We start from the raw sequence: 17,415 nt of genomic DNA, 5'->3' as shown, positions 1-17,415 counted from the left end.
ACTATCATTAGACCTGTAATCATGTATTTTGTTGCTCAGGAAAACTGGATACCTTTGCTTACCTGCTAATATAGGGATACACATTCAAATGCAAGTGCACGGCTTTTGTTAAGAAACCCTTCTTCAGGCAAAAAAAAAAGCAAAAAAACCCCTACTAAATCTGATTGTTTTCCCAGAAGACAGAGTTAAAAATAGATACCTCACACATCAGATGGAAACAAAAATGACTGAGCTTCTTTAATTGAACTCAAGATCACAAGACTGACATGAAGGATACTTGTTTGAAAGTATTCATCATCAAGCCAAGGGCACCACTAATGTGCATACTAGGGATACTATCCACATTAGGTTGCATACTTTCTTCCACCGTGTTTAGAGCTAAATCTAATTACAAAAAGAAAAAAAAAAAAATCAACAAATTCAGGAATGAAATACTATGTATAACGTAAAAAATGTGAAAAATCAGAAAATGCATCAATACGATTCTGTTCAGAAAAGAGTTATAACCATTACTGTCTTCAGAGAAGGAAGGAAGCTTTGATCATCTACACTGATACTGATCACTACTTCTTGGAGAAATAAACCCTGAAAATAGGAAAAAACTGAACCCGAGAACAGGGTATCGGAACAGTCATGCCTTGGTACTTTATCCTTTATTCTTTTAAGACTAAAGAAAGCTTCTTTCGACTAGAAAACATATTAATGAATAATGTGCTCCATGATGGAGAAGAAACATTTAGGCAGCATTCTGAAGTACAATAGATTACGTCTACTCTATTGCTTTCCAATTATTTGACAAAGTATTTTTAATCAGTCAAAATAACAGTGTGAATAATTATGTGCTATAAGGGTGTCCTACTGTTCTGTATCTCTCAACCCAGTTTGACTAGCAGTTTTACTCTACACCTAAAAAAGTCTCTCTGATGAAAGTTTTATCAAGAATTGTTTGGAGAGAAAAATAAGGTGAAGTCTTTCTTAAAAAAGACAAATCAAATGTTCTGAAAGTGCACAGTGCCAAGAAACTCCTGACCTTGTCTAAAAGACAGTTCCTGCTGCTGCCTAGCTGCCTAAGTGCACATTTAGTGTTCTGCTTCAAAGGCACATTGCTGACTGCCCAGAGAGCAGAGAAGGGTATGAGACACTCCATGGTGCAGGTCATTACCCCTCGAGTCTGCATCCCACTTATAACAGCAGCTAGCTGGACTTTGCTGGGGAGGATGTTGTCCTCCAAGAAAGTGTTGGTCCTTTCTCACCAGTAAAAAAGAGAGTACCTGACCCCAAACTGTGTGTATATCTCAGACTCCAAATTGAAGTTTGGGAAGAACTCACTTAAGAGATCTACCTGTTACTTACTTTCCCCACTATCTCTTTTCTTAGCTGTAAATGGACTGAGAAAGCAAGAAAAAAAATTTTATAAAGTCTCTGGAGATGAACAACAGTGAGAATTAAGACCATGCTGCTGCACTTTTACTAAAGACACAAGGTCAGGTAAAAGTGACCTTCAATCAAACTAGTCAACTAAATCACAACTGCAGTTCTCCAACAAGTGCTCAAGGCATGTTTCACAAAAAAAAAAAACAACCAAACCAAAACCACAACCTACTCAGGCTCATCTAAGAAACAGAAATACAGTGAGGGAGTAAAACTTAGTATAGATCTTTCTTGTCCCTCTCTTTATTCTGTGTAAGAACACCAAAAATACTGTTGAAAGACATTCTTACAGCCAAATTTCAGTAACAGTCATTTTTTGAAGGTTTCATGAGGAGAACTACTTCTGTTCCTGTAGAAAATGGTCAGCAGAACAAAATGGGCAGTGGGAAGTTACACTACACTAACGTTACCGAACGTCAAAGGCTAGCTCTAAGGCAAGCCAAGTTGCCAAACAGGCATTAATTGAAGGCAACTGCTGTGGCACATGTCCTCAAAGGTACTGTAGAATTTAATCCCCCTCAAGCAGCTGTGCACTCTCCAAGGGGTACTGCTTTTTAGAACAATATGACCAGGGAATAGAAGGAATAAACAAGAAGCAAAACTATGTTGTTAGTATTGTTAGTATTGAAGTATGACAAGATAATGCCTTTTGACATTTCAGGGGATAAATGTGCATGCTTCTGATGCTCATCACTGAATTTAGAGCAAATTAAGAGGAAAGCAACATTTTAAAACATGTTTTTCAACTGAATTCATCTGCTCTACAGAGATAGTATGATGGTATTGGACCATATACATCATAAACTAACATGTAGATTATGCATGCTATTTTCTCAAACCACTTTAAAATCCAAATTAAGTATTCTCTGAATTACTGCAGAGATCTGTACTAAAGGAGTCTAGAATTTAACACCCTATGTATTAGGCAGTCCAAATAAAACATCAGAAATTCTCAGCTAAAATATCAAAGACAAGTTTCAAGAACAGGTGCTGCAAATCAGACCAAACAGTAAGATTCGTACAATCAGAGACTTCATTTGCTATTTTACTTATCTGTACCAATCAATCTTTTTTAGTTAATTCCCACTATTTGCAAAAGATTATGCTTACCAAATGCTGAATAGTAAGGCAAGATGCCAAGGGAATGAGGAAAAAAAAAAAAAAAAAAAAGAGAACCATTTTTTTTTTTTTTAATACTCTGAAGTCAGACAACCTTTACATTACAAGCGAAGTTCACAAAAAGGCAATTTGTAAATAAGTAGATATATCCAGTAAAGGACACTTAAAATCACTGGTCATCAGTAGCTATCCTTCTCAAGAGCAAAGTGTTTCTGCCATCAATTGCCATCTTCTAACATGGTGCGTTCTTTATGGTGCAGAAAGGTTCTGGGATAGTCACACCTGAAGCTAATCACAAATCCCCCATAAACTGTTGGGTCTAAGGAAGATGCTCATACAGATCACCTTTCAGTCAGCTGAAGTTATAAGTGTGACTAGGGTTTTTTGTACCTACAAAATAGCAACTGTACATTCATGCTGGGCAGACAGTGCAAGAGAAGTAACTTCCCACACACCCCAAAATAAAGGGAAGAATTCCCACCTATTTTGCAGTTAACCTTTAAGTGTTTTGTGACTAACCATTGTAATATGGCTAACCTTGTGGATGCACCTCAAACAGTAAGTTCCTGGAAAATGAAGAAATTAAAAGAAGTTACAATATACTTATAAATCAGTAAGTGACTTAAGCTATGGTTTGTTGTACGGTATGGAAAATGTGAATTATTTCAGCATAAGGCAAAGCCAAGTATGGCAAAGATACTTAAATCCCCACCCCAGTTGTATACTACTTATACCCAAAAATTTCCTTCAGATAATTTATCTACTTCATACATAGTATTAGGCATATTTGGGATGACGTGGTTAAAGCAGAATAGCTTGATGCACATATTCAAGTAATTCAAGAACAACCAATAATATAATGGCAGGTAGCTATTAAGAATTACTTTAAAACCACTCAATTTTGTACTACTGAATCTATATGGGAGAAAAAATAACATGGCATAAATTTGGCAGCTTCTCATCGAGTTTAGAGTATAATAGTAGTGGTTAAAAATGATGTAAACGTGTTCAGAACACCGAAAAGGACAATCACGGTAGTGGTTACTAGTAGTTAATATTCATGACCAGAAAACACTTAAGCAATCAATATCTTACCAGCAGGCAAAGGAGAAGAACTTCAAACGTATTACAACTCCCCAGGAGATAATTAGCTAAATTACTATAGCCATTTATGAAATAATCTGATTTCCCCTTCACCTCTATGTATCATATTCATTAACATCAATCACTTCCTTAAGTCACATAGATTTATGCTCTGTTAAAAGTGGGGATTCCTCTTAAGCGTTAAACACCTCAGTTTCAGACTTGAAGCACTTCAGAGGCAAATAGTCTTAAGTATCCTTAATTCCTACAGGCAACTATGGGCTGGATAGATATGTTCAGAAAAAAATATTCCACAGATACTTGTATCCCACAGATTTTGAACATCCACTACTAGAGCAAGAAAACACTTTTATTCGGAACGTAAGTACTATACTCCCCAGATTCTGAAACACTGAATATCTCTTTGCTGTTGACCTATGACTTATTTCTGAAAACAGAAGGGGCAAAACCAACACTGACCAACTTTTAAGCTGTTTGTTTGGGGTTTTTTTCCTTTAAACTTTAGTTAAAGAGCGGTTATCAAAATGGAAAACATGTGTACAGTACTTCAATATTACCATACTTTTTTAATAAAAATATAAAAATGTGAATCAATTAAGGCCACTCATGTGCTTTGTAGCTTTATATTGATATATGTACATGTATAATATCAGATAAGCATCTCTTCTATTCATACAGTCAATAAAATAAATAAGCACAAATACAGCAAATAAAAAGGAGCAATTTAAGCTGTCTCATTCTTGCACATTATCCATGGGAAAGACTTAACACAGCAGGGACAACTGCTACAGGCACGTTCCACCAACCCAACCATCAGATGAGTGGCAGCTGTCCTACAGTACAGTGCAGCTGGATACACCGTAAGCAGGTGCATGATTTGCAGTATTTGTACACCAACACTAAGTAACACATTGCTACAACAGTTCTAAAAATAATGGTCAATGGTTGTACTTAAGGACAAACTTGTATCTGTGACTCAAAATTTATGGGCAAATTCTGTCCCACCCCAACGTTAAGCAGGTGGCTTTCTCATCTTCGGAAGTAGTTATTGCAGCCTTATTGCCCACACCGAAGTAATGTCTATGAGGGGCAGTACACAGTTAGTTGTTCTAAATCACTATCTGAAAACCTGAGGTTTAATGAATCTTGCATTCATTTACCAGTGAGCCTGGGCAAGTAACATTGTCTTTACAACTCTTCATTCTTTCAACTAAAAAATTAATTATTTATTATTCCCAAGGCTATTGAGAATGTTAACAATTGCAAAAGGAAACAAAAGATGAAAAATCCTAGGCTATGGAAAATATAGATGCAATCCTAAACCCACTGATATCACTGACATAACCCAGTCTTAAACATGAGCCAAACTAGTCATTTAATTATGAAAATAAACAATTAATTATGTAAAGCAGCTATGCATTTTGCTGGCAGTAAGGACATTCATAACTAGCACTATTTCAACACCAGCAAAGTAAAATTGAACTACCTAATTTTAATTCCTTTTACATTGTTAAAATATTGCTAACTAACATATCTGCCAAGCTTTAACATGTTTACATGACTATGTCATCCCTAACCACCTGCATTGCTAGTTGCCATCCTTTCCACACAGAACCAGCTGTGTCCCTTCCTCAGTATGTAACAATATACAATTCCAGCCACTAGTCCCAATGTTCAGAATGAGAGGGGAAAAAAAAATCTTTCAAAAAGCAAATTATAATCTGGAAAAAGACAAGATGACTAGAGAACAGGACAAATTCCAGAAGTTTGACTTCAAAAAGCAAGGTGTTACACAGCTGGCACGTGCACAACATACAAGCATGCGCAGTCTTTACTATTTGTCAAGCTCTGTATCTTTAAATGATTAAACAACTGAAACATTTGACAACGGTAAAAGTTTCTATAGGTACACTTTTAGTTGTGTCCTAGAAAAAAAACCCAGCAATTTAAATAAATAAATAAATAGAAAGCCTCCAAAAGCACATTGAAGGTAAAGCTCAGTCATAATAAACCAGTCCGCCAGCACATACGTAGTGGAAGACAAATAAAATGCAGTTCCAGATTAGCCACAAAAAGCGTTTTCTTTGAAGAGGGACAGTTTCTACAATGAAGCATGATAAGTATGATAAAGGATGGGACGCCATTAGTTCCACAGTAGTGAAGCAACTTCTCTAAATAACAAGAGGTTTCTTAATGTTTCTTTCCCCTTTAATTTATAGGGAATCTATAACTAACACTTGTCTTCATAGCATAAATATATAGCAAAATGCCATTAAAGTTCTTTCTATCAGGTTTCATCTAAAGATCAAGTGTCAACAATCTTTGGTACATTCACTGATATTATGACCTTAAAGATGGAGCTCTTTCACACATGCTAAAAATAAAATCTGCTTTAAAAAAGCAAGGACATGAGCATACTGAAAAGAATAGAAGCTTCAGGCAAATTGTTTCTACTGATGTTGGATAAATCCTACACAAGTATTCTCTCTATAGAACCTGAAAAAGTAGAGCAAAGCTTCTCAAAAATTTGTTTCCTTGACAACATCGACAGACCAAGAGAGTAAGGAATCAAAGCAATAAAATGCATTGTAGCTTTGTTAGCAGATTATATATAGAGATAGATAGATTTAGATTTATGTATCAGGATATGAGATGCATCTATAAAGCTACACTTCTAGAAAAGAAGCAAAGTTAGACTGGTACTATTTATATTTTTAAACAGCAAAAATATTCAAAATTTCTCAACTGTTTAAAAAAAATAGATACTCCCATAATGTATTACAATCACTTAATAGCTTAAAACTACTCTAGCTCAGTTTTTTCCAAGCACCAAAATCTTGACTTTTTCACCAGCAACCTTACTGAAGCATCCAGAAGGGAGATACCACCATACATTCCTCCCATCTCAGGTGACATTCTGACATTAGACTGCACAGCAGCTGCCCACACTGATCCTATGCATAATTGGAGGGCTTGATTTATGACATTATCAGTTAAGCTTCATTAAAGACACTTCATTGGCATCTCTAGCCCTGACTGTTTCTTCCCCACCAGGCTGGCTATGCTGGGAAAGGGACAAGGTTGCTTATTTCTGTGCTACAGGCTATTTCAGAGACACTTTGTTTTCCGACTTTTTCATTAAATAATTCCCAGTTTTGGGGGGGGGTAAGCACAGGCATATTAGCTGTGCTGTGAAATGCCCATCTTCTGCTCTTCTGCCCCATAGCCACATCCTCTAACACAACCATAAAGCAGTCAAAAATGCTTGGCGAGACCAGTTGGGGTACTACTCCAGTATTCTTTAAGGAGATCTAATTCAGGAGACATTTCCAAGTGTAAAGAAAAAAAAATGCCTTTACAGAGCTGACAACCTAACCCAGAAGCTGAGAGGTTCACTACATTTTTGCTCCCCCTCCCATTACCCCCTCCTTTTTTTTAAATGTCAGTTTTCACACAGGTGTGAAGATAAATTCTAATCCAAAGCAACTGAATTTAATTCATTAGTGAAGAAGGAAAGAAAACAATGGCCTATCAAACAGCATACAGATCAGGATGGTGCTATTTATACTCAAAGAAACATACTCCTTTGGAAAAAAATCCTTTGAGGCACAAGAGTGTGTCAACTACTAAGAACATAATAAAAACTATACAAGTCATCTCCAGCTGTGGATTCTGAGAAAATGAACAAAGGCATTACAAGGATTTCTGTTTCCTTGACAACAGCATTGCTGGAAACAAGAAAATAATTAAAAAAACCCGCATTTCTATGTAACAGTGATCTCTAAACGTATCTATGTATTAAAATACCAAATGTGCAACAACCCTTACTCACACATACCTTTGGGATGAAGAGACTAAAATCCACCACCTTCAAGAACTGTTATTTGCTGACTTGTGTTAATAGCTTTTGCAGAACAATTGTGTGAGAGCTAGCGATTACATTCTGACCTGTATTATCATCCAGGCATAAGCACAGTCAGAAGCTTTCACTGATGGTCAAGCACATTCCCTCCTGCATGATGTTCCCTTTCTTACAAAATAAGCATTATGGACAATACTTCTTATTGAAATGTATGAAATAATTTTGTTAGAAAAAGATCAAAGCATACAAAGAAGCCCTTTCAGCACCCAGGAAACTGGTATTACTATGCATATGTCTATCAAATAGTATGTGTACTTCCACCTTAATAATCAGCAAGCTTAAAGTTCTTGTAAAAAATATGCAATAGTTCTAAATAGAAAAGGGAAGAAAGTCAGAACATGGCATCATAAAGAAAATTCAGCTTCAGTATTTCAGAATAGCCTATTTGGTAGCCTCTTCAACAAGAAAACAGTGGTTTTTTCCACACATCTAGGTAAGCAGCACACAATCTCCAGAATATGAGCATTTCCTTGCCACCTCCAAGTTAATGGAGAGAACTTCTTGGGTTTTTTAATATACAGATTTATAAATGTACCAACATCCAAGAGATCTTTTTTAATACATACATTCCACTTTAACTGAGATGTTTTAAATAGGATGACTCCCCAAATTCTCATCTTATGCAATCAGCTACAGTTAAAGGAGCATTAGTTACGATTAGATTTTAAAAATTAATTGTAATACTTAGGCACTAGCAGCACAATACATAATATTGCTTAGTGAACAGTTTGAATGCAGCCTAAGTGACAGGGCTATAGCCATCTGACAGCCATGCATGAGTGTATAGGAAACATACTGGCAGCTTAAGTTTATTCCTTCATAAGCAGACGTGCATGTGACAGAACAAAAAGAAGAAGTGAATTGTGTGCAGAATGGTTGAAAACAGAAACATTAGAATTTGTTACTCCAATGCAGGGTTAAAGCAGTATCTAGGAAAAATGTATTGCTACCACCAGTGCTACACACATTATACGGATGAACGGAAGCTATCGTGTTCCATCTCTTTCAGCCCAACATAACAGGATCAAGAGTAACGAATTCCTGGAATGTATGACTATGCTATCTTTCTCCACAAAAAAAAAAAAAAAAAAAGAATAAAAGGTTTTGAAAATATGAAAAAAAAAAAGGTATTTCTTGTAGTACTTGATACACTCCAGAAAGCAAAATCCCTACATTAAAACTGACCAGTATCAGTAATATACCACTCTAGGTCTAACGATCAGAAGAGAGTTTCATAAGACTGCAGAAGTATCTGGAAGAGATCTCTTGAGGTAAAAAGTTACAAAGAAGAACTATTTTGGATCTCAGAAATCCCCCAAGTTGAAAAGAAGCAGACAGCAGAAGAGGACTTTAAGGCACCATAAACCTTTGACTTGCTCTTCTCCAGGCATGTACTTTCGCACCCTACTAGAGACTGACCACCGGGCTAGACAGAGCCTTGTTCTGAACCAGCATGGCTGTTCTCGTGTTCTTAACCATGAGAGGTCAGCAAAACTGTTCAACAGGCTGACATTAATATTAAAAACTTTTACTTTCCTTGTATAGATTCAGCTGTGACTAAACAGAGATGAAGTTCAAGTAGGCAAGCAGGGAACAAAACATGTAAGAGGGACTTCCAACAATGTGTTATGTTACAAGTCATCCCACCAAAGTGCTATTAATACACATTTTGCATGCCAAAGAATCACAGTACTTTCTTTCTTTGATCCTGTTCATCAACAGAGGGTGAAAGTGCTGAAAATGAAGAAATACTTTGCAACAAATACCTGCTCTGATGCTCTAAATAGAAAACCAGGAACACAGAAGTCAAAGTTGACAGATGATTAAACATGTTACCTTGAGTTCATTTTAAGAAAAAACAGGAAATACAGAGTAATGGTATGGGAGGCTTGAAGTTATGAACAATTGTTAAAAAGCTAAGTTCAGCATCAGTAACTAGTGAAAAAGTTTACATTTCTGTGTCTCTACGTAATTAAAAGACACTAACAATGTCAATGCAATATAGTGGTTCCTGCAGTTGGTAAGTATGTCTTTCAAGAGTCAACTTTTTACCTGCTCTGCTACCTAAGGCCAACAGCAACCTGTGATTTTGGGTTCTATATTTGGGGGTTCTAAACCAGGAATACCTAAACACGGTCTAATGCTCAGAAAGTGTTGAATATCCACACTATGGAAACTAGGCACCTTTAATAACGGTGGTGAGTCTCACAATATATGCAAAAAATACTAGATGGGATATTAAAATTACAAATGCTATTTCGGTGCTTAAGTAGGCAAAACCAAAACTGGCAGTAGTAGCCTAAATTTCATTTACAGCACCCATTCAAACAGAAGGTAGAAGAGTGTTATCCAAAGAAAACAAATTTAATCCATTCAGACAATCATATTTCACAATCCTTAAATACATACTTAAACTAGAAGCATAAGCCACTGATACTGCAGTTAGAATGTAATAGTGAAGAAAAGCACTGCCACAGTTAAAGCGCCAAAGAATACTTTCCTGCACTTGAATCAGGTTTCCTGCCCCTTTCTCCAGCCTCCTAGCTGGAAGTACAATCAGTCCCCTTCCAAAGGGGAAGCTCAAAATTCTTGAGAAAATGGATGGCAAAAGACTTGCCAAAGCCTAAATCTAAGACTTACACCCCCAACACCCCACCCCATTCTTTGCAAACATAAAATTTAGCACAAAATATTCTTCTGTTAAGGCTCTGGATATGAAGACCTGTGGGTAAATAATCTCCAACACTTATCACTTCCCATATGAAGTTCTATCTTATTTTCAGGTCTCTATGAAGTTTTCTCATACATTTTGCAACATGTGCATAAACTTCTAATTGTGATCTTTCAGTGAACAGCATGGAGGCAAACATTCAAGCCTTCCAGTCTTTAGAGGCTCAGTTTAGCTCCCATCCCTTTCTGAGATGCTGAGAAGCCCCATCTGCTGGTACAGGTGTCACTAGAGAATTACACACCTGAGCTGATAGCTGATTCTTTTTTCAACTTTACCACTTGATAACCATTCTGGGTTTTTTTAAATGCAGCCATACACAAAAAATTAAGAGCACATGAAAAATAAAAAATCCTCTAAAACAGTGCATTCCTTCCTATACATAGAATATATTTATACAAACTGCTACAGATGATCTTTCCTGACACTAGGCTATTCTTCAGTCAACACAAACTGAAAACATCAACTCATTTATTGCAAACATTTTAGCATGACTTACACTGATTCATAAAGATGCTAAAGTGCATATTGATTAATCTGGGAGAACATAAAGGGAAGACTGTTCTTTTCCCCCAACAGGATACATTCACACATTCAAAAGAAAACACATAATCAGTTCTATATATACATTTTGGATATATCCCTGTGTGATATGGAACGATTTAGTCACAGTAATTTAGATGAGAATAAAGAATTTAAGATCACTATATTAAGATAACTAAACCAAGTACTTCTTCCTTCTCTATGACAAAAGAAAAAAAACAAAATTCTTTCCCAGAAAGGGAAATTCTCAGATTTAAGAGGAAAATATTTAAGCACATAAGAAGAGATAAAAGATGCAAAACTGTTAGGCTAAATACTACAAAAATTGCATACAACTATAAGTTCTGCTTAAATCAAAAGATCTATACTACCAAAGTCAGTCAGATCTGCTTAGACAGAACTCTTAATACTAAGAAATATCCACCAATATTGGACTCTTCAGAAGATAGATGTCTTAATGCATAGGATGAATGTAAGCCCTGAAGCCAAAATATTCACATTACACATAAAAATACACATAAAAATACTCAGTTACAGTTATTCACATGACTAACAAAGTACAGAGTTTTGAGGCTTTAGATTGCCTGATCTCTCTGATCATACGGGAATTTCAAGCTTCTAACTATGCTTTTGAGTTTTAACTGAATTAGACTTTTAAAGTAAATAGTGCGAACATCCTGAGTGTCTGCATGTATGTGTTATAGGGAAAGAGGACATGCTTCCACTGCCTGGATTTAAACTAGGAATTCCAAGCAGGTGTTTTTTGGAAGAAAACAAAAAAGGTAAGCTGTGAGAAGGTACAGGATCAGAAAAAAAAAAAAAGTACATCTGCATCTACATTTTCAATCAATTGTTTTATGCTTGTACCAGAAAATGGAGAACCTCAGGCAATGGTAGAGAGCCAAAAAATCCCCAGAAGATAAACTACTGCTGTAATAGTCATTAGAGATTTATGGACTCGTGGCCCTGGAAAGTTAGTGAAATTAGTTTCATCGCATCAAGTTAATACTTAATCTAACCGTGCCCTCTACTGGCCTGAAGGGTTCTTGTGTAAAGGTGCAAACTTCACAGACGCTACTGCTCATACAATTACCGTCTTCAATTTCATTAAGAAATAGCAGTAAGAAGCCTTCATAGGTATTTATCTACAGGCTACCTTCCAAAATATGAAAAATATATTTTCATATACTTTGTAAAAATTACATCATTACTTCATTAATGTTTTAGACTCACATGCTCTGAAGTGTGGCTAACATTAACATACTCTATTTATATTGAATTTCCATAGTTTGTGAATCCAAAGCAATTAGATGTCTTCAAAAACCAGCTTTACCATTAAAGACTGCTTCCACTCGGGGGTGGTTAGACTATTTGAAAAAGTATCTTTCTGCTTTGAAGACAAAACAGACAGGATATTATTTCCATTTTTTAATAATTTTACATTGCAATAACAACTGATTTTATATTGTTTTATCAAATTTAACGAATCTGCAATTTCATTCATCAGTAAAATGAGGTTCTGGTATAGTAAACAAACATTAAGCATATGGTGTGACAGTTTAAGACAAAAAATCAAATTCAGACACATTTAAGTCAGAGGTGCATATAGTTTTGTACAATCCAAATTTAAGTTGCTGCTTACCAAAAATATCCATTTGCACTTTTTGCATATCTTAGTCTTTTCCTTCTAAGTCTGTTTTTCAAGTAGCAGCCAAGATTTAACTTTTTTGATATATCAAAGAACACTTGCAAAGGAAAACAAGGATACTTTTTTTCTCCATCTAATCTTTAACACAAAGTAGTGAAAACATTTTGGGATAGATGATGGAGACATTACCTACAGTTCAAAGCATTCTGACTTTGATGGTGCGATATGCTATCTTGACTACAACAGAACTAGTAAAGTTGTTTTAACTTAAAAGAATAAAAATAAGTAATTGAGAGGAATAGATTTTATTTATGCTACAGATCCGGGCTTTTCCTTTCCGTGAGCACCAGTGCTTTAATAGACATCATGAGAAAAAAACAAAAACTCTGCCAAGGTTCAAGAACATCCCTGCTTCAAAGATGCAAAGTCAGCACATATTTCACAGGGCCCCATGGCAAAACTGGGGAAAGAGGAACAGAAAGAAAACCAAAACTTCCAAGATAAGAAAAATCATACAACAGCCAAACTAAGTGAAACTCAATTCTCCACTACAAATTAAACAGTAAAATAGTGCCAAAAAAAAGTTAGATACAATAAAGCATGCCTTTCACCAAAAAGGCCGCTTTCTGTGCACTCTTATCAAAACTATGTGCCTGTGTAAAATCACTTCAGAAGACTATTATTTGAACCCAGAGGTGGCATTAGCCCTATATTTGGGAAAGCATACACATAGTACTTTCATTACCCACTGTTAAAATAAAAATAAGACTGGACTGACAAAGAATGGAAGCCAAATTCACGAAAGCTAGAAGGAAAATACACTTAAGTATTGAGCAATTAACCCTTGAAACAAGCTTGACACGAGAAGACTCCTTAGATCACGACAGACGCTTTTCCAGGATGCAAAACCTGCCAAACTAGTTCAGATGAAAAATCCATCTGACCTGACATACCTCCTCCAGCAGCAGCCACTTCAGCCTGTCAGAAAGGTAAAGTTCCTCATAGTATTATTCCAGTGTTGGCAGTCAGATGTTTAATGACTTAAGGCAGAATCTGTATTTAGATGATAGTGTTTATGGCCACTGTGGCATTGAAGCAGGAAATAACAAAACCCTAACATTAATACAGATTACAAGAAATGACCTAGTAGAAATCTAACTTCTTAAGATCTAAAACACTGACATATCTAATACAAAAAACGCCATCTTACAAAATAACAGAATTTACAGTAACTATAGTGAAGGATTAGGCTGCAACTTCGTAACAGGGTCTTGTACTTGAAAGCATCTCCTCAAATTCTGAATACATTGAAACTGTTAAACACACACAAGCGAAGATGTTATTCCCAGAAGATCATTATTTAATACAGTATTTTTAAGTTTGACGATTGGTCTGCAAAGCATCTTATTTTACGTTACCTTGACTGTTTTGTCCATAGAAGCTGAGAGAAGCATGTGACTTCGTTCTCGTACAGGACACCACTGAATTTCATTAACAGGGCCACTGTGTTTAGACATGTAAAATATTAAGCTTTTGGGGACTTCAGTTAATTTGTATTTGGATCCCAGATATGGCTTAATTAATTCAGAGATCTTTCTCAAAGCCTGCTCTCCTGATATGCCTAGCTTAACATCACAATCTGAGCTATCTCTCTGGTCAGATTCTTTTTTTTCAGGCACACTGGAAATTTCGTGACGTAATCTTTTAGGAATATATGGTCTAATTCCTTTTATGGCAGTAGTACTGTCTGCATGTAGTCTCTTCTGGGAAACGCCATTTTCAGAGTTTGTTGAAGAGCTTGATGTCTGTTCATAGTTTTTGTAGGACATACATAATGCAGTATGGCCAGAGTATGCTCTCCTACAATAAGGAGATGTCAATTCAGTGTTGTTATTCTGTGTATAAGGCTCAGGGGGATCTTCACAAACAGTGCTTCTGCCAGAACTGTCAGCGATTTCAGTAGACTGCATTCCATACAGAGATTTTGTACCCAAACTACCAGGTGCAAAGTACTGAACACGATTCACAGAAGAACTTGGACGGTTGGTTTTTCTGCTAGAAGTATTGGGGACTTCAGTCTTTTCAGTTTCTGTCTCAGAGTCTGAATCATCATAAGCAACCAGCGAACTCATTACGACTAGACACAGCAGACTCCAAAAATCTCAGTGTTGGAATCCTCCAAAATTATGATCTACAATAAAGAATGGATTATTTAGAGTACAATTTATTACAATTTGAGTAAGTTAAGGATATATGTGCTTTTCTTAAACACCCCGTAACTTTTATTCCTGTTTATTAATGGAATTTATTCCTCTATTACAATACATCCATACATTCAACTATGCAATACTATTTGCCTCCAAGCACTCTGCATAAATTTTTAATGCATTGCAGCAGAGATAATTTGCATACCACCACAAAACAATGAATACAAGTATGAAAAGGAAAACAAACTTGCAACATAACTACTGCAAATCACTTTAACCTCACTTGCAGTAGCACTTCTACACACACACACACGGGTAATTAATTATAAATGTGCACACCAAAACACTGCATAAGAATAAAAATACTACAACAATTTTGAAGCCAACCTAACAATATCTATTTCTTAGCAGTATAGATGATTTGAAAGAAGTATGAAGGGGTTCAACTGGCAACTAAAAATTAAATAAATTTTTGATCCATTTAGCAGTCTTGCAGTATGAGGAAATTTTTCAGCTATACCCACAGAGCAAATTACACACAGCCTTCAGCTTTACAGAACAGACTTATGCCAGAAGCTATACTGAATACACTATTTGCATTTACTTACAGAAAAAATAAATTCCTTGTTTACAGTGGAATATATTTTTTCAAAGTGTCTGTGAGAAAGAAACCCCACCCTGAGACTGTGTAAGTAATATGCTGAATAACTCGCCACCATTACAATCCCACCAAGCTGCTTCTGATAATTTGCATGGGGCATGGAGTACAGAGTGAGCTACATTCAAACAACTGATGTATCTGCAAAAATAATCTTTCAACCTCTGCTGTTTGTAGTCAAAAATTACTGCTATCCTTCAATTGCCAAGACTAATTAAATGGGACATTCTGTTTCTGCTTTGTTTCCTTGCCCAGCTGTTAGCACTCATTACACTAAAGTGATTTAACCCACAACACTTGCAGATCAGCTGCTGAAATTCTTGGTTTAGGTCAGCAAAGAAACTGCCCTTAAAAGCATCTTGATTAAAATGAGAGTGCTATATGAAAGTCAGTATCTATGTAAGCATTTGCAGAATTGATGCCACAAACACAGGTCCTACAAATAACACTGAAGGAGTATTACTCTGGAACTTGTAAAAATTACTCATTTAACTTCAGAACTGGAACTATTTGAATGAAAACAAGCATGTTGCGTTTAAGCTACATAAATGTCACATTACAGGCTATGCTCTCTATTCTGTAATGAAACTTCCAAGCACAGATTCAGAAGACAGGTTCCTATTAGGACATACACATGCATCATCACAGATCCTTTCCATGGTAAGTGACCAAGACATTCAGCTGGAACAAGGTGACCAACTTTTTAGCACATAAAAGCATCAAGATCTCCCTCTAGAGGACATTCTATCTTTTTCTGAAGTTCGTGACAGCAATTAAAAGCAAGGAAAATGCTTTTTTAATACTACAGCTTCATTTATTAAAGCAGCATTTCACTTAAACAGTGACAATGAAAAAATTAAGGAGCACTTCAATTCAAAACCAGTAAATTTAAGCTTTTAGCAGTAAATTGAAACCTCTTAGCAAACAAAAAGTTACTTCAAAGGACTGCACTTCAATAATTGCAACAAATAGTTACTGTTTGTAGTGCAGAGCTGAAAACAGGCCCCAGCCACAAGGCATCATGCTCAAAGAACAAATACTGTAAGAAGTTGACAGCTGGCTGAAAGCTATAAATTAAGATACGCAAGGAGATTGGGTTAGACGTTCACAGTTACTTTATTTTGTTTTAATATACAAAAGTATTAATAAGGCTGAGATTCAGAGGTAAAAGCAAGATGATGCCTTGGACACACCTGATTAAAAGAGTTTCTTATGAAACACTGAAAATATCCCATTACATTTGATCAGCATAAATCCATCCCATCACACCCATCACCGTTAGTATTTTTGTAAATGCAAAGCATCTCTGTCATCTTAAGACTTCCCATTTAACTTCTGTTTTTAAAGAAACACCACCCCAAAATTTCTTATGCTGCCCTAACTTAAGGGGCGGTGGGGGGGAAGCAAACCCAATGTACTTCATTAGAAACATACTGGAACTAGATTGTGAATTTATTAACGATTTACAACGTGCTGAGCTAACAGGGAAGTTTATAGAGTTCTGGTTTTCTTTAATTTTCCCGCAACTGACTTAACCGAATGCACTAAAGCGAAGCCCATGCAGTTCGGCACGCGCAGCGCCACACGCCGGCCGAGTGACCGGAGGTGTCACCAAAGGTACGACACAAAGGCCGAGAGCAGCGCCCCGCAGCCCCGGCGGGGTGAGAACGACCCCTGGCCCACCGCCGCGCCGGCCCTCCCCAGCCCGCACCGGAGCAGCCCGCCGCCGAGAGAGCAGAACAGCGGCCTCCGGGGGCCCTGGTACCGAGCCCGCTTCCCCTCCCCCAGCACCGGAGCCGTTGCTGCTCCCCACACACGCGCGCTCTCCCCCCCTCCTCGGGCAACGAGGCTATACCCGGGGCCACCGCCACCCCAGCACCGCCGCCAGTACCGCTGCCCTCCCTACAGAGCCCAGCACCGGGGCCGCCCCGCCCCGCGGGTACCTGCGCCGCACCGCCACCACCGGCAGCGCAGCCCGGAACTCACTAGCCGGCCCGCCGGCGCTCCTCTTTGAAAAGCGCGCCGGGTGGAAATGAAGACCCCGCTCAAACGGTT

General features: G+C 37.1%; 1 protein-coding gene across 1 annotated transcript in view; it reads right to left on the bottom strand.

The window, feature by feature from the left end:
- WDR25 (WD repeat domain 25) overlaps window positions 1–17,363 on the bottom strand; it is a 64,985-nt gene extending 47,622 nt beyond the window's left edge. The window contains exons 1-2 of the mRNA XM_056346893.1: window positions 17,304–17,363; window positions 13,914–14,686 (exon numbers count right to left, since the gene is read on the bottom strand). Of these exons, the coding sequence (XP_056202868.1) occupies window positions 13,914–14,627 (714 nt within the window). The 5' untranslated portion in view covers window positions 14,628–14,686; window positions 17,304–17,363. The remainder of the gene's footprint in view (window positions 1–13,913; window positions 14,687–17,303) is intronic.
- Window positions 17,364–17,415: the final 52 nt, after the last annotated feature.

The sequence above is a fragment of the Falco biarmicus genome, chromosome 7 (assembly GCF_023638135.1).
Source record: "Falco biarmicus isolate bFalBia1 chromosome 7, bFalBia1.pri, whole genome shotgun sequence".
Taxonomy (NCBI): Eukaryota; Metazoa; Chordata; class Aves; order Falconiformes; family Falconidae; genus Falco; species Falco biarmicus.
Note: the sequence above shows the minus strand (reverse complement) of the source record. Positions and strands in the feature narration are given on the sequence as shown.